This window comes from Arvicola amphibius, chromosome 12 (genome assembly GCF_903992535.2).
Source record: "Arvicola amphibius chromosome 12, mArvAmp1.2, whole genome shotgun sequence".
NCBI lineage: Eukaryota > Metazoa > Chordata > Mammalia > Rodentia > Cricetidae > Arvicola > Arvicola amphibius.
The window spans coordinates 96,680,144-96,703,527 of record NC_052058.2 but is presented as its reverse complement, the minus strand read 5'-3'; the positions used below and the strand labels follow the sequence as shown (position 1 = coordinate 96,703,527).

The 23,384-nt window shown below is 36.7% G+C and overlaps 1 protein-coding gene across 1 annotated transcript in view; it reads right to left on the bottom strand.

The window, feature by feature from the left end:
• Positions 1-23,384, bottom strand: part of Dpp10 (dipeptidyl peptidase like 10) — a 717,576-nt gene that overhangs the window by 21,532 nt on the left and 672,660 nt on the right. Inside the window, exons 16-19 of the mRNA XM_038349339.1 lie at positions 20,728-20,849; positions 18,956-19,003; positions 9,448-9,546; positions 9,267-9,336 (exon numbers count right to left, since the gene is read on the bottom strand). Coding sequence (XP_038205267.1) covers positions 9,267-9,336; positions 9,448-9,546; positions 18,956-19,003; positions 20,728-20,849 — 339 coding nt within the window. The remainder of the gene's footprint in view (positions 1-9,266; positions 9,337-9,447; positions 9,547-18,955; positions 19,004-20,727; positions 20,850-23,384) is intronic.

Sequence of the window (23,384 nt, the reverse complement as noted above, 5' to 3'; positions counted from 1 at the left end):
AGGTATTGTGAGAGACCTAGTCTCAAAAAATGTGGTTGAGATAAATTGAGGAAGATACCTAATACCAACTTCTGGCCTCTACACACATATACACACATGTGTAGTCACACACACAAATACACACAAAATGAATCTCTTAGATGGAGTATTGTATAAATAGGGAATGATACTATCAGTTTCAATGGAAGGTACTCAAACAAATTAGGAGGGTTTTCAACACCATGCATGAGCAGCTTGATGGATTCTGAAGTGAAAGTCTTATGTTCCAGGGGAAAAAGGGGCTTTCTCACTCTTTCAGGTTTCCATTTTTTTTTTTTTTTTACAACTTAGCCTACATTCCAGGAGCCAGAAACAGTTTGATAAAACCTAGGGCAACAATGCAAGGTACTTTATTTTGGGGCAGTGGAGACTGGTCAGTGCAGGGTGGGGAAGTGGAAGGTTGGAAGTGATGGGACACACAGTGGCAGGAGTCTAGGTTTCCGTACAGTGGTGGGAGTAGGGAAGGAATACAGGATATAGCAGGTGTTTCATTGGGTTTGGGAACAGAGGTCTTTTTATAGGTCTTGCTCTCCACAGCAAGGGAAAAAAATCAAGTCTAAGAGCAATGTGGAGCCTGTTTCTACTCTTCAGCTCTGCTAGTAGCAAGACCACAGGAGGTGTGACTTGAATTTGGGAAGAGAAAGATCAACAGTAGGAGTAGGCTGGTGACCTAACAGGGCGATACAAAAGCATGGTGACTGTTCTGGCAGAAATGAAGACAGTCTGATCTTACTACCAGAGTCTGGAAGCAACAAACCCCAAGAACTGATATTGTCCTGAAGAATCTCATGCAGTAAGAAAAAGAAGACTCTCCGCCTGAGCAGAGGGGATGCGTGTTTGTCTCCCTGCAAGAGGTTTCACACAGTTCTAAGAACTTGACAGACCAGCTTGCAGGATGAGAGTGGCGCTAAGAGATGGTGGTTCAGGACGACATGGCCACACTCTGCCCAGGACTCCAGAAAATCAAGTTTAATTTCTCTTCAGGAAATTAGGGATGGGCTAAAAGGAGTCACTAGATTTTTTTACCCCTCTTTCCGATGTGGCCACATTGAATATTTCTTTATTTTTTATTTTTATTTGCTTTTTCTTCTAATAGTTCAGATGTTCATTGGATTTTCAAGGATGGGTAGTCCATACATGACTTCCTGGGTCATATGGATAGTGTCTGCAAGTTTGGTACCAAAAATAAAAGACTATACCTTTACAAAACAAGCAAGTGACAATTTCTCAACAACCTCAGTAAAAATGTAATTAATTGATCAAGGGACTCCTGTGAGTACAATATAAAGACACAGAATTCCCAAGATAGAGATCAGGAATGGGGGTGAATTAAGAGTGAATCCACAGACACTCATTACATACTGTTATACTACAGACCCACTAGGAACCTGTTTTCCTCTCCCAATAAATTGAGTCAAGTACCCACTATGCCTGCCACTCAGGACTGTTTCCTTCTGGGACTGTTAGAGAACTCAGGCCTGCCCAGAAACCAAAAGGAGGTAGCTACCCAGAACCTAAGCAACGTTGAACTTCAGTCCCAGCCAGTGTGGGGCTCAATGCTCAGCTCAGTGACACCTGGGGTTCTGCTGAGTTTATGAGGGGTGCAAATTTACAAAAGCCTGGCACTTCATTTGCTCTGGAGAATTGAGGGATCTGTCTGTCCCTTCAGAGCTCACCATCATGCTACACATGGCAGCCATCTTTCCAAGGGCTCTCTGGATTTTGAAAAAAGCCTCTGCTTTCAAGGTGATGGTGCTCTCCCTGCCTCACTTCTCATTCTCTTCTACTTCAGGGTATGGCCATGGCTGTCCATGACTATGAGGCTCTCTCCTAATAAATCTCAGCTGAAGGGTGACTGTGTGTTAGCTCCGGTCTACAAACCTTTGCTAAGTCAGGCCAAACTCAAAAAGATCTTCTAAATTCCTTGACTTTGTATTTATGCAAACCTTGAAAGTATACTTTGTTCTTGATATGGCATTGTGGCAACTTCTGGTAGTTATACCATTTTGTTTTCCTACTCATCTAGCTGGATTCTAGGAATTGATTTATCAATGAAAATCTGGATGTATAACCCGGATTTTTAATCTTATCGTACCTTTCTGTATCAAACAAACAACAACCACCACCACAAAAAAAAAAAAAAAACCAGCAACACAGTGCTAACAATGAACAATGGATAATAGTGGAACCATCTAACAAATCAATACACTGAGACACAGAAGTAAAGAAACCACAAAATTAGATAATTAGAAAACTTCAGCTTTTAGCAATGACACAGTTATAAGACTTGCTCAGAAAATATTCATTTAAATGTTAGGCATATGAGGCTCATTTCTACAAACGCAAGGAAACCAGAATTCTTAGTCAGCATAGACCTAAGAGATGAAGATCCTGAAAGCCCCTTACTTGTCTACACTATTTTGAGCCTTTTTGTGAGTTTATACATTTTCCTCATTTATTTGTGATTGGTTTTGTGTGTGTGTGTGTGTGTGTGTGTGTGTGTGTTCACATACAGAGGTCATAGAACAGCTTTCAGGAATAATCTCTCTCCTTCCACTTGGGGGATCAAGCTCAAGTCTTTAGGGTTGGTGGAAAGCACCCTTACTCACTGAGTCTTCGTTGTACTCCCATCCTCCTGATAATATTTCATCTCTCGATAGATGATCACTATATTATAGGGTGCTACCTATCACTTATCATCCTCAATTTTCCTCATCTATTAAAAAATTATGATACCTACCCTGTCCTCATCCAAGTATGTGAGAAAATTACTTTCTAAAGAAAATGTGTCATGAACTGTACATTAAATAGGTAGGCATGATTTGAGGTTCTGTATCAGATGTGGGATATTTCATATGTGATAAAGGAGTTGGCATCGTCATAGAAGACACATCACCGTGGCTCATGTGCAATAGTTCCCAGAGCATCAGCCTTTAGAGGCGATGGGTGATGCTTTCTATAGTTACCATCTCAGCAGTGCATTAAGACCACAATAAAAAAGCTTCCAAAATCCCTGACTTCAATGGATCTAGAATGAGCTCCAAAGGTCCTAGTGTCAAAGACATGGTCCCGATCCAGTGACACCTGTTGGAAGTATTTGAACTTCAAAGGCTAAAGTCTAGAGTGAGGTCTTGGATTCATTGCAGAGTCATCTTCAAAAGATTGTGAACTGTGAAATGGGAAGAACGCAGAAACAAAGGAGCTTGACTAGAGATAAATCTCTTCAGATTCAATTCTGTATTCATTGATAATCATCTAGTAATTATTATAATATGGAAAAATCTGCTGGGAGGACATGATAGGTAGTATAAGAAGCAGAGGGCTTGACTTAACTAATTTGATTCCATTTCAGGAAATTTTGCCCTGTTCATGACTCTGGGGATGGCAGACATGACATATTCTATTCTTAGCTTCCTCTTGTTAAGATAGGAACAAATTATATGCAGGTATGTTTCTCTAAGAACTAATCACAGGTGATTGAGGAGATGCTTTAGTGGATAAAGAACTTTACAGGCAGTCACGGGACTGAAGTTCAGATACCTAGCACCGAGTTAAAAGGCCAAGCCAATATGGTGGCCTGCTTATAATCCCAGGCTCTAGAGACAGAGATAGGAGACAGGTCTCAGGAAACAATTTCCCTGGGGTAAAATGATGAGCTGGACCTAACAAATACTTTAGAGAGAGACCCTTGAGATAGAGAGTGATTGAGAATGAGAGTTGATGCTAACCTTCAATGTTCCACATGTGTCCACACATAGGTACATTTGTAAGAACGTGAAACTGCATATATACTTCATACATGCATGGTGTCTATATGTATTCAGAATGATATGTATAAAATGAAATAATGGTAGTTGATGTTAATTCTTATTAGCATAAGAATATATGTTCAATAGTAAAATTATGAAGTCAAGTGAGAAGATGTATAAGGCTCAATTTTCAGCATCATTCAGAAAATCTAAAGAAATGAGAAACTGATTCACCTAGAAGGGTAAATTATTATATGTTGTAACTGCTCAAATTCTTTGTGCTCCAATCTTTCTCAAATTCACCTCATTCTTGAAAACCTTTATGGTTGACTGATCCATTTGCTTTTTGCTTTTTGATCATTCATCTATGAATTCTGTCAGTAGTCACAGGACATGACTAATGCTCCAATTAGTGCCCTGAGGCAGCATGATACAAAGGAGTTAATTGGTTAACAAATGGATGGGTGAAACTACAGTAATATTTTATTTACATTTTAATAAATAAATCTTGTCTAGATATCAGAAGGGCAAAGCTAAGCCACTAGAGGTCAGGCAGTAGTGGCATACACCTTTACTCCCAGGATTTGGGAGACGGAGGCAGATGGATCTCTGTGAGTTCGAGGCCACACTGGGCTACACAAGATCAATGCAGAAACAAAGCCAGGTCATTATGGTTCACACTTTATTCCCAGCACTAGAGGGAATATAAAATGGGAGGAGAGGGGCTTATTCTGCTTAGTCTGTGATCTCCCATCCTTGGTAAAAGTTAAGTCTTCTCTAGTTGCTTGGCTACTTTGCTTTTCTGGCTTTCGGGTTGAACCACAATATCTGTCTCTAGAATTTTATTAATTGTGCTACTGATTATTCTTTCCTATGGTTACATATCAAAAATAAGGACATGCAGTGAATTATCTGGAAATATGTCTTTAAACATTACTAGAACTTTTTAAGTTGGGCGAAGAATGTGGCAGCATGAGCAAATATACAAAATCAAAGAGATGATGTACTTGGCTGGGATCAAATGGTTTCTGGTATGTGTGTGTGTGTGTGTGTGTGTGTGAGAGAGAGAGAGAGAGAGAGAGAGAGAGAGAGAGCGAGAGAGAGAGCGAGACAGAGAGAGACAGAGAGAGAGAGAGAGAGAGAGAGAGAGAGAGAGAGAGAGAGAGAGAGAGAGAGAGAGAGAGAGAGAGAGAAATCTCTTGTATCCTAGGCTGGCCTCAAACTTATAAAGTAGCTCAGAAGTGACCTTGGATTTCTGATCCTCTGGTCTTCCCGTCCTGAATGTTGGGGATACAGCCTGTACAATCAGTCCTGGTTTATGCAGCACTGGGGCTGGAAGCCAGGCTTCATGCATGCTATGCAAGCAATTTATGAACTGAACTATATTTCTGAACACCCCAATCAGCTGTGCACCAAGCTCTTCAGACCAAGAAAAGAATTCTGTCTCTTTGTAGACCGGATACACTGCACAAAAAAGCAAAAATCAAGATGCTAAGTCATCCTCTATGCCTGACAAAGTAGAAGAAGCCTGGCTATTTTCTGCTCAGCAATGTTTAACTCATAACTACTGAAAAACACAATCAACTATTACAGTTTTAGAAAAGAGAAGTCATATTATAACTAGAAAATAGGGTTTACATTTAGGAGGAAAAAGTGTCTCCTTCAGTTCTAAGCAATTTCACTCACTCCTTATGCAGTGGGATTTTCCAGTTATAAATAAAATGAATTAATGCCACTTTCAGAAAAGTGACTGGAGATAATCATATTAGGCAAATTGAATCCATCTTAGATAGGCAAAAAGGGATTAAAAAACACCTTTATGCTTGCCATTGTCTATTTATATGTCTTACCATAAAGTTCTAGAAATTATTATGTTAATCAATAGAAATTATAACATACATTATTGGGTTATATGTGACATACTTTGCACAACTTTAGATAACTGATATCTTAAAACCTAGAAGTCTGGAATTGAGTAGATTAATATATAATGTGAGCAGTATCTAAAGGTAGAAACTGGAGACAGAATCAAATACCTGCTTGCAGTCTTTGCTTCAGCCGGTCAGAATGCAGCAATATAAATTCCAAGAGCCTGACTATACTACTTCATCTGATCTGGTAGCATTTACGTATTAAATAATTTTATAGGTCCTATATCACACATCTAATATTTATACCGTTATATTTAAATGTGTTAAGTATTACTATCTTTAATAAAAGTATGATTATACTTACAACCGATTAAGCACTATCTCAAAGTGTTTATGTCCCAGATAACATTATGTTTTTATACAGTTTATTAAACAACTATGCTTATACTTAGAATTTATTAAACACTAAGTGCAAGCATTTATGCCCAGATAACACTTTCATTTTGTATAAATAATATGCATATAAAATTTGTTGCACACTGTGCATATGTAAGGACACACTATTAGCCCCAATTTGTTTACAATATAGCAGCAGCTTAACTACTAAGCAGTGGATTGGAAATCCTGACAGCTCTAATTGGAAGCCAGTCTCAGTCAACATATTTACTACTATGCTTCTTAAAGGAGACTCAGATGGCCCTTTCCACTGCACCAGATTTTTGCATCAACTTCTTGATTTAAAGTTATCATTCTATTTAGTCAGAATCAACCCGATGATAGAAAAAGTTTGAAGCCAAGAAGACCAAGTTAGCATCCCTCCTCAAACAGAAATCACCTGAAGGTCTGTCTGCTTTCCACAGTGAGTTCCTCATCCTTGCAGCAGGGAGGCATGGAAGCACAAACACCTGCCTCTGCATCCGTCTGAATAAAGAAATCAATACCCAAATACAATGCCATCCCTTATATTCCATCTGAAAGGTCATGGTACCCTCGTAGGGCCCTGTTTCTAAGGAAACTTTAGTTTTTAGTGAATTTGTGACAGCAACAAGGACAACAAAAATCCCTATTGCTGAAGGTCAAGGTGACTGTAATACAGGACTGTCCTCCTAGTCAAAATGCCACTGTTTACAATTTTGCTGGGCCTGCTTATAGGAGAAGAGGATCATGGGACACTCACCAAGCATTCACCCACCCTTACCAGTTACATGCCATCCTGTTCCAATTGTATTGGCACAGACTGGGGGCAGGACTGGAGTATATAAGTTGAGAATGGTGAGGAGCATGTTGCCAGCTGAATTCATCAAACCTCCTGGGAGCAGACTTTCCAGTGTGGCTGTTTTAAGGTTGTGGGAGTTGGAATATAGTAGGTTCCATATCACATAGTGAGTGACACTATTTAGAGCTATGGCTTTGTGAGAGTGGGTATGGCCCTGTTGGAGGAAGTGTGTTACCATGGGGACTGACTTTGAGGTTTGCTATGCTCAGAATACTTCCTGTTGCCTGTAAGATATAGGACTCTCAACTCCAGCATCCTGTCTGTCTGCATGCTGCTATGCTCCCCTCCATGATGATAATGGACTAAACCTCTGAAACTGTAAACTAGTCTCAATTAAATGGCTTTCCTTAAGAAGAGTTGACATGGCGTAGCTATCTCTTCACAACAAAAAAATCCTGATTAAGACAAAGGTCACATTTGCTCCTGTCTGAAACCGCTCCCCCATTGCTATAAGTAAGCCTAATAAACTCATTGGCTCCTCCTAGGACTTAAGGAATCATATGTAAGTTTGTTCTGAGATATTAGAAGGAGAGGTAGATGTTGTTTTTGTTTCTCCAAGGGAAAGTATGATAACAATGACTAAGACAAAATAATGCTTGATTTTTCAAGTTTTTTCATTTTTGTGCAATTAATATTTCCTCAATATGTCATAACCACACGCAAGAACTGGTGAAAGGGAAGAGCCGCAGAAGAGTTAATACTGAATACATGAGAGGTGCCTGAGAAAGCTATCACTATAATTGCAGATCCTTTTGGTAATGAGGGTCAACAAACTGTCTGGACCTCAGCTAGATCTCTTGAATCTCTACAAAATGTCCCCAATGTGAGGATACTACACAATTATAATCCCAGTGTTGGAAGGTACCGAGATGTGGATCCCTGAGGCTATCTGCTCAGCCAGCCTAGTCTGCTTGGCAAGTTCCTGGGACGTGAGAGACTCTGCCTCCACTAAAAAAGAAAAGGTGAATAGAAATTAAGGAAGACATCTGACATTGACTGATATTGACTTCTGACTTAGAGACCCACACACACAGTGACATATTAGTTACATAATTAAAATATCTAAATACAGTTAGTGCAAACCATCACTCCAAGTCTATGAATCATATATATTAGAGGGAACACAATGGAGACATGGAACAAAGTGTGTGATTTATTTCATAGGCAGAATTACTATGTAGGAGTTAGGTCACTTTCCTAAAGAACCACAGGTAGTAAATGGCAAACTAGACTTGGAACAAAAGCAGGCTATACTTCAGAGTAATCATCCTGTATATCAAGTAAACACAAAACACCTTCATATTTTCACGTGCCTACTAAGGCCCTGAACAAAATTCTGGATAGCATAATGTGTTGTGAACCAATATGCTACCAGGTTTCATAAGAAATCAGAGCATCAGAAGCTGAAGGCTAAATAAGATGGGATGTTATGGTCACTATGCTGAAGTCCATACACCCTGATATCACAAAAAGTTTGAGTAAATTCATATCTAAAGAACAACATTCCAACCTTCAGGTTTCCTAAACACAGACTTAATTTCTTTGGTCACAAGGCAAGGAATATGAAATGAAAGGCTAACAAAGACATAACTAATTTTTTTGTTTAAAAATGAAAAAAGTTTGTTCATTGTTGATAAATACTGACCAAGAGAACAATGCTTCAATAATTACTAAGCAGACATACACAAACCATGATGCCTGGTAACACTATTTTTAGTGACAGTATCACATTCATTATAATGATGAAGATGTACCAAAAATTAGAACAATCTCAAGCAATATTCAGTGATGGTCTCCATGAGGAACCTAGTTGTGGTGTAGAGGTTTTAGCTATCTATTTGACACAAACTTGAATCACTTTGGAAGAGCAATTTTCTAAACAATGTTGGTCTCTGGACATGTCTATAAGGGATAGCACTGTTGATTGATGTGGAAAGACTCATTCCACTGTGGGCAGTATCATTCCCTTGGCAGGTAGTCTTGAACTGAATAATAGGGGAAAAATTCAGCAGAGCACAGTTAAGCAAACAAACATATATGAATGCATCTCTTTGCTTTTGACTTTGGATGTGAAACAAGTAGCTGTCTGAAATATCTGACTTGACTCTTCACAATGATGACTGTAATTTGGACTTACTACCCAAATAAACCCTTTCCTCCATCGGTTGTTTTCCTCAAGATATTTTACCCCAGCAAAAGAAGTGAAACCAGGACACTAGTTAGGTAAGAATAACTCTTTTGTTCATTTAATAAATCTGCCATCTGAGGCACAAGAACATAATTATGACATCTTTAGATCTACTTATTTCAATAAAACATTAAAATACTTACATTATTAAGAGAAGAGCATACTGGTTTTTCTCCACGAAATCTTTGGGAAAGGACAACTGTAAAGGAAGTTCTTTTAAAGAAAGAGCAAAATATTAAAGATGGAGACTCATTTAAATATAAAAGTGTAAGTAAGATTCAGAGAAAACTGTTCTTGAAGGATATAGCATGTGCCAAACTTTACCATAGTCATCTATATGCAGGATTCTGATTTCTGACTTGGCGAGCTTCTTCTTCTGGATAGTTTCTTTCATCATAGAGTTGTTTTCCAAGATGAAATACTCTGAAAAATCAGAGAATAAGTGTCTGTAGAGCACCCACCATGAGGTGCATCTACTTTACACCCTCCGTACAAGGCTCAGGGACTACTGTGGAGAGGGGAAAGAAAGATTGTAAAAATGAGAAATCAGTATAGACCAAAATGAAACATTGTCTTCTGGACATGACAGATGACAGAAACCATTGCTCTAGTGAAATCACAGCAGCTGTGAGTTCTTGGACAAGGTCAATCCAGAGAACATTCCAGCATGAAGTGTGAAGGGGCTCAAAAATCCTCATCAGTAGCCAGGAAGCTATTGACTGCTAATGGGGGGAGAGAAAGTTTTCTTTAAAGGTGTGGCCCTGGCTGATTGATCTTGCTCTACTGGATGTCCCCACCCACAAGTATATGTGCAACATAAAATGGTCATAGTGGGTTATAGAAATAGAAAAGTATATGGAGTTGAAGGGATACATGAAGTGTAGGAGTTGGATTTGGGATGAGTTAAGGAGAGAATTGAGGGGTGAGTATGTTCAAAATACATTGCATGCATCTATAAAATTCTCAAAACAAAACATTATATTAGAGCATTCTGCATACCCAAAGGGGTGCATAAACAGCTACCTTCAATTCAGTTACTGGAAATCAATCCACCACCATGAACTATCCTCGGGTGGCTGATATCTGTCTGTCAGGTACCATGCCAAGCATGGAGGGAAATTTCTAGTCTGTCTCCGAAATCACTACAGGGGTTTTCCAACTGAACTTGTTCATACTAGTGACTTTCCATCCATTGGTTCCAATACATTGGAGTTACCATTTACATTTCAAAATAAAATTATAATCATGCTACTACTCTCATTTAGAATATTTAAAAGACTGCAAAGTTATCTAGCAGTAAATGAGTTAAAATTTGAATAATTTGGATACCATTATACAAACTCAGGAAGAGAACAAAATGTGGTCAGTAGGAAGCAACCCAGAAATGACCTACTCAACATCAGTCTCAGATGAGAATGTTAAAATTATAGCGCAACTGTTCAATATTCTGGAAAAAGCACAAAATTATATGCCAAAAACTAAACATGCAAAATATGAGATATGTGATAATTATAGTCTAAGAGGAAAAATTTCCAAGTGAGACCTATAGAATCTATAGAATATCAGATGCTGCAGAACACACTGATGAACTGGAAAATGTCACAAAATACTAAAAATCAGTCAAAATTTAAAAATTTAATTGACAGTCTTGGGAGGTGACTCAGCGGGTAAAGGCATATGCCCCCAAGCCTTAGTAGACAAGGGGGATCCCAAGGACCTTTGTGGTAGGAAAGGAGGACAAGCTGTCTCCTGAGCTGTTCATATGTGCTATGACATGAGGATGCCACACAATAGTAAATATATGCAATTTTATGTTGATGCACCATGAAAAGCATATAAATAACTTGCTAGATTTTACTTACTTTTTGTGAAATATAAAAATACACTTGGGCTAAGCAGTGGTGGCCAACACCTTTATTCCAGGACTCGGTGGCAGAAGCAGGCAGATTTTTGTAAACTTGAGGCCAGCAAGGTCTACAGAACTAGTTCCAGGATAGCCATGACTATTACACAGAGAAACCCTGTCTCCAAAAACCAAAAAAAAAATACATTTGGGGAGTCTTTACATAGTAAAAATAAGTGATCCTTAAATGTGCATGTGTGTGTGTTTGTGTGTGCATTTATGTGTACATTTGAGTCTTTGCTATTTCTCAGACACATGCCATAGCTATTATTTTAGGGGTTATGTTTTATGTTTTTTTATTAACTAGATTCATTTCTAGGGTATTTGAAATGACTTTAAATCTTTATTATGATTTGTAAGGTATTTGTAAAAAATATAGTTAATTAAAGTTGTGTGTGTGTGTGTGTGTGTGTGTGTGGCAGATTTGCTCATTTTAACAGTTTTCTTTGTGTTATGTAAGTTTTTGCTTATTGTTAAAAGTCTTCTTGTAGCTGGGCAGTGGTGGCACATGCCTTTTTAATCCCAGTACTCAGGATTCAGAGGAAGGGGGATCTCTGTGAGTTTGAGGCCAGCCTGTTAAACAGAACAAGTTCCAGGAGAGGCACCATAGCTATACAGAGAAACCTTGTCTCAGAAAACCAAAACCAACCAAACAAATAAACAAAAATCTTCTTGTATATAACTATGTCTTCTGTGAATAAAGTATAAAGACAGGTTTGCTATTATTATTCTTGTCTATGTCCTGACTGAGTATTCCAACAGAGTATTGTAGAGAAAGGGTTGTAGGAAGCTAGCTTGCCTCCCTTGATCATACAGAAGCATCTTTCTCTCAATGTTACTCATAATGCCAGCTATACTATTTTTGTGGAGACCATCGTCAAATTCAGTAATTCCCTTGAAATATTTTGTAGTGCCGATTTGAAATTTCTATGATTGTATTGTTAAATGTTTGTCAAATTTATCAAATGTTAGTTTTATAAATCATTTGTGGTTCTCATAGAGATATGATGAATCACATTGATTGGGGGCATTTTGGCAACATGGAATGAGCAAATATGTATAATGTTAGTAAACACAAAATGTTAGTCTTTTAATAAATTATTAAATGCAATATCTGGTAAACTAGTTTCATATCTAAATTCCTGAGAAACTTTTTCTATTTCTTTTTTCTTATTCGTGTGTGTGTGTGTGTGTGTGTTCCGGAGAAGGTGCAATGATTATCTTGTAGAAGCCATAGAACAACCCCTATTTTTCCTCAGGTGCAATCCACCTTTGTGTTGTTGTCTGAGGCAGGGTCACTTATGGTCCACAGGGTGGCTTACTGACTCAAGGGCTCTTCCAGTCTCCAACTCCACAGACTGAGACTAAGTATGACCACACAGTGCACTGCTTTTCTTAAGACAATTCTGGGGACTTGTGCTAGCAAGGGAAACTCTTCACCACCTGAATCTTTTCACCTAGGTAAAGAGGTAAATTTTACTTTAGTTCTAAATTTGGAATATAAATAATAGATGGTATAAGTTTTCTTCCTTTCTTAGATAGGGTGCCCATGATAGATTTGGACAGTTTTTGCAATCTGAGTTAATCTTCAATCTGATATTATTCTACTTCTGCCTTCCACTTGCTAGGATTAGATGTCTATACTAGTATGCATGCCTAGGTCTCTGTTTTCTGGAACAGCTTATCTAAATGTCATGGTACATTCATTAAGCATTTTGTGGAATATACAAGTAAATGTTTTTATTTTCTCTTTGCATTGTAAATATATGGTTCCATGGTATTTTGTTTACTACTTATCTGATGAGACACATGTAGTTATATCATTTTATCATTGGTATGTGAAATGGGGTGAATCTAACCCTTTTCTATTGATGGTGACCTTTTCTCCCATAGCACAGACTTTCTGCATTTTATTTTTCTGTTCATCAATATGGTTTGCAGTTTTATTCATTTTGGATTTTTAATGATTTTTAATGGAGATTCCTGACTATAATTTTGTAATCTTCTTTCACAAATCCTGCTGCCTTTCTGATTACAAACAGAGACAGAGTCTATCACCAATAGAGGTTCAATGACTGATTTCACTTATTTTTATGTAGTTCTGGGAGAGTTTCTTTCTTTCTGTTTTGTTAATATTTCAAACCCTTAATTTTCAATATTTATTTTAATAGTATCACTCTGAATTATGTTTTCATTTAAAATATTTTGTGTTTATTAATTTCTTTTATAAAATCACATTTTATCTGTTCTACTGACCAAATGCATTTCCTATATTTTAATTATTTACTTTTTATGCTGGTGCTGTTTGCTTTTCTGGGGATGGAGCATAGAGCTTCACACATGCCATATGAGTGTTATTTTGCTGGGCTCCATCCTCAGGCTCAGAAATAGAAATAGTCACATTCTACCAGAAGCAATTCATTTCTGTGATATTTTTATCTAAGTCATTATATAATTGATAAAAACTCAGGAGTCAATATTGGGATGCAAACCAGATAGATAGATAGATAGATAGATAGATAGATAGATAGATAGATAGATAGACAGATAGATGATAGATAGATACATATACATAGATGGATAGATAAATAGATAGAAAGCAGCAGAGAAACTATGGGCTGACTCTTTTTTTTACTGTTCCAGATCAAAACGACCAAGAAATCTCCCTAAACCCATCCATATCTCTTCCTGTACCTCTCTATCTGGCCCTCCAAATTACTTAAAGCTCATCTGATTGAGCAGTCATGGATTCTGCCCCTTGATTTGAGGTTCAACTTTGTTAGCAGTATCAGAGTGTCTGTGCAAACAAATATCCCACAACATTTTTATATCTAATTGAATTATGACTTATATGTATGATGCCATTCCCAACAAATTTCTGCTTCTAAAATATTTTCCTCAATAACAAAAATTGTAAAGAATATGCTATTTGACCTTCCTAAAACTCAGCAACATTATTTAAATGCTGAAATATTTTCAAAGAAACAATCAAAAATATTCCATAGAAAATATTTTAATGTGTAGATTCATGTTTTAAAGAGTTAACAACATTTTTATTTAGATATTTAGTGGACCATAAGTGTAGCCATGTGCAAACCAAGGCACACACGTGGAAATCAGAGGACAACTTTTGGGAGTCCTTTTCTTCCACCTTGTATGCCTGGGTATAAAACTTATGAGCTTGGCAGCATGCACTTTTGCCCACTCAACAGTTTCACTAGACCTAAAAATTTAAATTCTTATCCTCTATAGTCCATTAACATTAACTATCTGTACTCCAAACACTAATATAAAAGCACAATGAATAGATAAAAACAGATACTACTTTTTGCATGTACAAGGTTCCAGTGTCACTTGACAATGTTAGTACAAATGATATGACATTAAAGTTTGCTAAATTTTTGTACTTATAACTCTAAATACATATCATATTTAATAGTTTGTTTTATAAAGGTGCACTAATTTATTGTACTTCAATTAATAATTTAGTAAATGAAGAAGAATGTCTAGAGGGACCAATGTGGGAGTATTATAGTAGTAATTTCATATAGCTTATTATAAATTACCAGTGGGGAAAAACATAATTACAAGTAAACTAATTATATCACTATCATAACAGTTGGAATTTTTCTATTAAATTAAATTGAATTAATTTACTCATGAAATAAATGTCTCTCTATGAGCACAGAGAACTAAATTGTAGTTAAAAAACAAATTTAAGAAAGATTTAAAACATTTCAAAATAGTATCGAAACACCATAAATTACAATAAATTTAGAAAATAGGTTTAGCAAAAATGACTTGTTTTGACAAGTGATTTAAAGATGAGGTAATACTAAGACATCCAATTAAGTGTGGAGATAAGGAAGCAAAGAGAAAATAATAAGAACAGAAAATTTTGAAAGAAATGAAAAGGGGGATAAGAATTGAGAAAAGAATAAAAAAGAAGCAATGGAAAGTGATTCAAGACACAGGGAAGGCAAATGGGAGGCTGGAAAGAAAGAGAAAAGTAAAAGAAACAGTCATACTTAAAAGCAGGGAAGGAGCACGGGGTGAGGGCAAAGGCAGTGACAGGAAACCTAGCCTCGTCATTTATCTACCAAATTATGGCTAGATGAGCCACCCCAAATCACACATTAATGGTATTCAGAAGACAGAAAATGGCATTAAAGGGGGAAGCCTCAATAGCAGAATGTTTTTGGCAGTGTAAGCAGAGGAAATACACAGACAGACAGACAGCTGCCCTTTTCCCTGGCCCTTCTATGGGATGCACTGCTTGTCCCAGTAATTAAAAACAGAAACTGCACACCCCAAGGCTGAGCTATGGGGTGCACCTGTCCTTGTACCACAAACCTTTCAAACAGTGATGCTCTGCAACATTTTCACTGTGATACATCTGGATAAATATGGGGTCAATGGAAGAAAAGGTGTTCCAGACATTAGCCATGTAGAAATTGGTATTTATGCCACATCTGAAGTCCACAGATATTTTAATGAAGGGTTTCTTCTTTATTATACATGGTATGTATGTTCAGTATAGAGTATTTGAAAAATATTAAAACAGAAACAACAAAATTACCTGAAAGGTTCCCATATAAATGTAAGATAAATGCAAATTGCCTAAATATCTGATCAGACAAAATACCTTGTGTTTTATTTTTGTTTTGTTTTTGGAATAGAATCTCACCATCCCAGGTTAACCTCAAACCCATTATGTAACTAAGGATGACTTGAACTTCTGATCATCTTGCCTATACTTCTGGAAGGCTGGGATCAGAGGAATGAATCGCTACATCCATGTTATGGGGTGCCAGTGATTATACTTGGGACTTTGTGTATGCTAGGAAGGTATTCTAAAACCTTAGTTACATCTTCTCAAAATTTTATGTAATTTATGATCATCTATAACTTTGTTTTACAAATTTATATTCAGATTTACTTATTTAGCTTTAATTAACAAAAGTAAAAAGAAAATATAAAAGTTTGGAGGCTGCTGATTTTGTGATGTTTTTAAATGTTCATTGCTCTTTATATTCCTAGTGGAAAACTATGAGACCCTCTTCCTGTAGTCATTAAGTTAAAGTTATTGTGTTATTAATTTGTTAGGAAGGATATTGGATGATATTTTATTTACTCTGTTTTCTATTGGTTTCCATGTTGGTTAAATAGTCTTATTTTTCCTTTCCTAATTTTCTTCTCATGCCATATTTTACTACATGTGGCCCAGAGAACAGTTGCGACTGTCTTATCTCTGCTTTTATTTTTTCAACCCCCAGTCTCACTTGTCATTAAATTCAACCTTTGTGTTCCCAAATAATTGTCCATTAAAAGAAAAGCAAGCATCTGACCTCTGTCCACCCAGCCAACTAAAAATTGTACATCTTGACCATGAGGCAATCATAGTTGACTTTTTGATGCAATATTTAGTAACTTTTCAGGAAAAATGTTTTGTAATTGTCAATAATGTTATAAAAACATAGCTTTGTAACAGTGGAATAAAATTAAATCCATATCTCATCAAGAATGTCCTTTGATTCATTTTTTGACAGAGGTCATATATGAAATGTGACCCCAATGTCAACTATCAGATATCATAGGTTATAAACATATCTTCTGTTGTGTTTTTGTCCTTTTGCTCCACTGGACCCTTACTATTAACTATTAACTTCTGTGTTTCTGCTCTCAGAAGGTGATGATGGAGTCATTTCGTACAATTATTTTGTATCTGCTAAATTAAAGACTCTTGCTGTTTTGTTAACTCTCCTGAATTTGATATAACTATCTCTGCTTGGATGCTGCATTTTGAAGTAGGTTCTCCAAAACTGATGATCTGATTACTGAAATGTTTAACATTAAGTGTAGGCATGGGCTGCTTTTAGACATTTGCTATTTCTATGAATTATGCATATTATAGAATTTAATCAAAGCAATAAGGTGATTTCAATTTAATTCAGCATATACCTTCAATCTTACACACATTGCAAATGACCCTATGTATGTGCAGAAGTAAAAAAATTCTCACTGTCTAAAAATAATTATCTTTGCTATGAGTAATGAGCAGATCCAATTATTTATCACATCTCCTTTAAGATATATTTTGAAGATGAGGAAAAAGGAGCAAAGAAAAATTGAAAAAAATTCTGAATTGTCTCTCAGCCATAGGAGAAAACAACACAAATTCAGGATCTATCTTTGTGGGAGGAGGTGATAAATCTTGATATGGTACAACTTGATGAGCATGGGCTGCCTTTCCTTTCTTGGAATGGCACATGTCACATTTACACATTTACATATGTAGCCCTATCTAATGAAGATTGCTATTTCAGTAAATGTGACTCAGGATAAAACCATGACAGAAAAATATCTTAAGCTCAGACTGCTTCATTTGATTTCTGGCTTTATTAATTATTAACATAACTCTGCCTACGTCCTTTTCATCTCTCTGTGACTCAGTTTCTTTATATGTAAAAGAAAATAATAAAACATTATCTCATGGATGCTCTCCGACTTGAATATGTCAACCAGAAAATATATACTGTTAAGATAATACTGCTTATGGTGCGGAAGAGATGCACAGTGGTCAAGAATGAGCAGTGTTTATGAAGAAAACCTGAGTTCAGTTTCCAATACCCACATCATGTAGTTCATGACACACACCCCCGCCCCATAATTCTACTTCTAGAGGATCTGGCACCCTCTTCTGGCCTCCACTGGCACTTGAACACACGTGGTGTACATTCACATCAACATAAATAAAATTAGATTATACAGAACATGATAAATCATTAGATAAGAATTCTGACTTTGTAAATTTAGGAAACAAAAGAAGAAAATGAAGATGGAAGACAGGGATGAAAAGAAATATAATATAGGAATTCATTCTAAGATCAGCTCAACTGGGAGATGGGAAGATGATTCATCAGTTAAGAGAGCACACTGATCTTCAGAGGATCAGCATTTCCTGCCTTTTCTTCCTAATACTCACACTGCACATCTCACAACTGACTGTAAACCCTATTCCAGGAGATCTAACGCCTTCTCTTAGCCTTCATGGGTACTTATGTACTCATATGCTGTAAGTGCATACACTAGGTATACAAAACATACCCATACACATAAAATAAAAATGAATCATTAAATCTGTAGAAAAGATTGACTTAATCATATAACTTATTCACTCTATTTCAAGTTCTTTAACATATAACCATTTTATTAGTGAAACCCTAGCCTCTCCTGCATTATTTGATAACATGGGTAGCCAATCAAAAATAAAGTTGGGTGGATATATAAATGAACAACCAAGAATATTCACACATAATATATATATGTGAATATACATAATGATATCTGCATATTTCATATAAATAAGATAAATAAACCACATAAAATATTTTATAATTTTCCAAATATTTTATGACTATCTCTGAGATTCATATTACATTAAGCAAAGGTTTAAACATGTTTTGTCTTCACAGATAAGAGGGAAACTCATGCGCCCTACCCCCAAGACTAATAAGCAAATAATATTTTCACTATAAAAAGATATATTTAGGACCTTTGAAGTGTTATAATCTCTATAAAAGTTATGGGATGGGACATACCCTACAAAGGGCTCAAAAATCTTCCAGAAACTCAGAGGTAAGAGGGTGGGAATGCACATCACTATCTATCTTTCTTTATTGGGTGTAGGTAAAGAAGGTATCAAGATCTAACATAAGCAGTAACATGATCAAACCACTACTTTTTCTGTTTTATTAATATAAATAAAATCAACTTGAAGGCCTCAAAAAGCATTATTTATGCTAAGGATCCTGTTGAAGAATGTCCTAGATGCACGACACCCAGAATTAAAACAAACAAACAAAAACAAAACTTTGCCTATGATCAAGTCCAAGCTTAATTTTCCAAGCTGTCTTTTCTGGTACTCACTTGATGGGTTGTCCGTACTGTGGAGACTGACTACTGGGACCCTTGGACCTGGAATTTAAAAACATACATATGTAGGTTTTTAAAGACATGTAAGGTGACTGGAGAGATGGCCGATTGCGCAAAGGTTCTTGTTGTCAATACAATGCTGGAAGGAAAGAACTGACTCCCATAAGCTTTCCTCTGACCTCCACATATATCTCATAGCATGTATATATACATGATGCACACATACACAAGCAATTAAGTAAACATAATAAGACACCTAACTAACTCATGCTTATCATAAAGACTATGTGGCAGAGTTCCTTTTTTCTATATGGAAATATTTTACATCTAAAATACAATAAAAACAGAAACAAAATAAATAATTTATGCTATTGGTTGTATTTCAAGGGGATGCAGGAATTCCATTTTATATCTGAGAAAAACAGTATCATAATAAAGAAAAAACGAGTCTTTTTAATGCTTCTTTGCAAGATTTCCCTAAACACATCCATGTAAGACTATGGCATGATAACATAAGATGAAAGAAGGAAAACGGAGTGGAAACCACTGCTCAGCACCAAAAGAGAGAGAGCAGAGGAGGTGAGTTCCTATCAGTCTCCAAATCCTTGTATGCATTGGTATGGGTATTCTGTGTGAGCAGAACCATTAGTGTGTGTGCAGGGAGAGCTCAAAGGACAACCTTGAGCATACCTCTTCAGTTGTCATTCAGTTTTTATTTTCTTGAGAGAGTGTCTCTCATCAGCTTGGAATTTGCCAAGTAGGCGAGGCTGAATACCAGCCAGCTCCAGGTATTCCCTGCCTCTTTTTCACAGCACTTGAAAGGCAAGTGCATGCCATCATACTCGACATGATTTTTTATGATACTTCTGGGGACCAAATTCAGGTCCTTGTTCTCAAAAGGAAAGCATTTTACCTATGAAGTTGGCTCCTTTGTCCTTATTTATCCTAAATCTCTTAACCTTAAAACTGCTCATTAGGAGGAAAGCAGTTGTTCCCTTTAAAGACAGATTATTATTGCACTGTGATTTTGTCAAAATAAGTGTCTGTCTACCTTTTTAGATTCCCCAAGTTCAGACGTCCCTATCTATTGTACATCCACTTTAATTCCTAAGGATGATGGAGGTGGGTCATCTGTCTAGGTGTTACTTTCATTGGTTAATAAAGAAACTGCCTTGGCCCTTTAATAGGACAGAAAATTAGGTAGGGGGAGTAGACAGAACAGAATTCAGGAGAGAGAAGGCAGTCGCCATGCTTCTCCTCGTCAAGACAGACGCAGGTTAAGATCTCTCCTGGTAAGTGACCACCTCGTGGTGCTACACAGATTACTAAATATGGATTAAATCAAGGTGTGAGAATTAACCAATAAGAGGCTGAAACTAATGGGCCAGGCAGTGTTTAAAAGAATAGAGTTTCCGTGTAATTATTTCAGGTGTAAAGCTAGCCGGGTGGCGGGACGCAGCAGCGCAGCTCCATCTACATAAGGATTTCTGTTTGAGGGGACTGGAGAGATGGGACTCAACAGTTAAGGGCATACATTGCCCTTTGAAAGAGCCTAGATTCAGTTTTCAGTACCCAACTTCAGAAACTCACAACCACCTACTCCAGCTCCATAAAATCTGAAGCCCTCTTCTGGCCTTCTCTAAGTGAAACAGTGGAATAAACCTTGAATCTCAGCAATTACCTAATTTATAAATACCTACTAACAACGAAACTTGTCAAACCAAGTAGATGGAAGGGATCCTACTATAAATCATATACTATCTAACCTTCACAGAATAACAAGAAATGTTGGTTCATGGGACTGAAGCTTGCATCAAAATATGTGCAATCATCTTTCATAAAGTTGCATGAGATGCAATCACGATTCAACGGTCCCTCGGTAGAAGCACTGAAAAAATAAAACAAAAATGAGAAAATCGTTAATATAGCCACTTGAACTTCATGGCATTGACATTAAAATATAGTCAAACAAAAAAGTTGCCTTACTCCTCCTATGGAAATACCTTCTAATTTGTGATTTATCCAAAACATGCAAAATCAATTTCCATGTTTAAAGTTATGACATATAGCTTTTTCTTCTGGGGATAACATTAAAATTATGATATGTACATATAAGTTGTAGGTGTCTATAACTATCAATAAATTCACTGATTTACATGGGCTTCACTATAATTTATTGTTAATTGCATTTCACTATTTAAATTTATTTCATTTTCATTTACATGTATGCTCATGTGTGTATGTGTGTGTATGTGTGGATATCTGAGGAGGCCAGAAGAGAGTGTCTAGGTCCTGGGAACTGAACTGTGGTCCTCTGCAAATGCAGTAAAGACTTTCAACTACTAAGCTATCTCCAGCCCCTATGTTTTCTTTATAGATATGTGTATGTACAGTCTAAAAGAGAGAACTTTCTCATGACAGCACAGATAAAACAATCTTCAATAAATAACAGCCAAAAGATGAATAAATATTTCCACAATTTCCCCAAATGAAGCTCATAAGTTTGTAATCTCAACACTCTAAACATTAGAATTGAGCATCTTAAATTTTAAGCCCTGGAATCTTAACTAAAAAACCACAATTGTTTGATAATACATGAAATATTACTGACATACAAGACTAATGGGGAGCTTTTTGTCTTATTTTATGATAATGTTCCTTTAGGTCAGAAGGTATGACCAGTTTATTCAAGATTAAACCACATATCAATATCTCTTATTTTATAAATAGTTCCAAGTGCAATATTAGCCTAATTAGCAGATGAAAACATATGCTTTCTTCCCCCTCTGTCAAAAAAAAGAGGAGAACTCATGATGGATATCTTTAGGAAGTATGGACAGCTAATGGCTCCTGAATGAAGGCTCTCGCTCTCTCTCTCTCTCTCTCTCTCTCTCTCTCTCTCTCTCTCTCTCTCTCTCTCTCTCTCTGTCTGTCTTTCTGTCTCTCTCTCTCCACACACACACACACACACACACACACACAGCAGAAGGGAAACTTGAGAAGAGGAACAAGACCAGCAGGAGTTGGAGGGAATATGCTAAGTGAATATGATCAAAATACATGCATGTATGATAATGTCATACTGTCAGAAGGACAGTATTGTGCACAGCTAATATACACTAAACAAAAACATCAAAAAGCTTATTTGAACAAAGTGTTCTCATCCACATTTTAGTATGTTTCAGACACACACTTGCATGTGTGAATAAGCATGTTAACATTGATGTATACTGTATGACAATGCTGGGGAAAAAAGAAAAGGTATTAGTGGGGAAAAAAGAAAATGTATTAGAATGGACACAAGGGTGGGAGAAGGAACCCAGGTTTAGTGTTATTTCTAGCCCTCAGAGCTACAACTTTATACTTGAAATGCTGTGAGAGCATCACAATCCACAGACATACTAGGAACATAAAAATTCACCCTTCGATCACTTGTGAGATAATCATATAAATGTATTTGAACTACGGTCATGAATTTTTCTATTTAAACAATTTTTAGGGAGAAATTCAGTTATGATAAATACATCTACAATGATGTTGAACCATTATTCCAAAGAGAATGAGCAAGGTTCTGAGTTGCATATACCTTATCAGTGGTAACACTAACATTTAAAGCCTTTCTCTTTCCTCTTCCATAAAGTTTTCACATCCACACTCTCTAGAGATTCCCCTTGGTATTTAGTACTTATATATTTAGTGTGTATATATGTGTGATATGCATGTGTCTTCAGGAACACTCTCCTGTGTGTCAAGTGCAGGGCCCAAATGCTGATGTTGGGTGTCACCCATTATTTCTCACCAATTTAGTTTTTTGAAACAGCATCTCTCACAGAACCCAAAGCTGGCCATTTCAGCTATACTAGCTGACTCACAAGCTCCAGGGATCCTCCTGTGTTTTCATTTATCCAGTATTATAGACATACACCACTACTTTTTACATGAGGGTTAGGGATCAGAACTCAGATCCTCATGCTTGTTCAGCAAGCATTTTACCCGTTGTCTCCCCAGCCACCCTTTACACTACTCAGTTTATGACATTCCTGAAAGAAAAAAAATACAATACTTTTAGACAAAAATATAAACACTGGGTTTGGTAACTGTTCTCACTCTTTCATACATTAAATCAAGCATGATTGAGTTTTCTGGGTCAAACTACATCTTACTGTCAAGTCAACTGGTACTTAATGAGTCATGTAGGAGGACATTTATTAGCACGATATTCTCTTTATAGGCCAGTCCACTGCACTAGTCAGGTCATGAACCATTGACTGCATAGACCCAGTCATCATGCAAGTAACCACACAGATCTAAAGAGTTGATATGCTTCAAGTCACATTTAGACTAATCAGAGCAAATAGCCTCAAGTATGTTCATCCAAGGACCTTGACCAAGGTTTGTCTCCAACAGACTTTTCTTTTTGTGT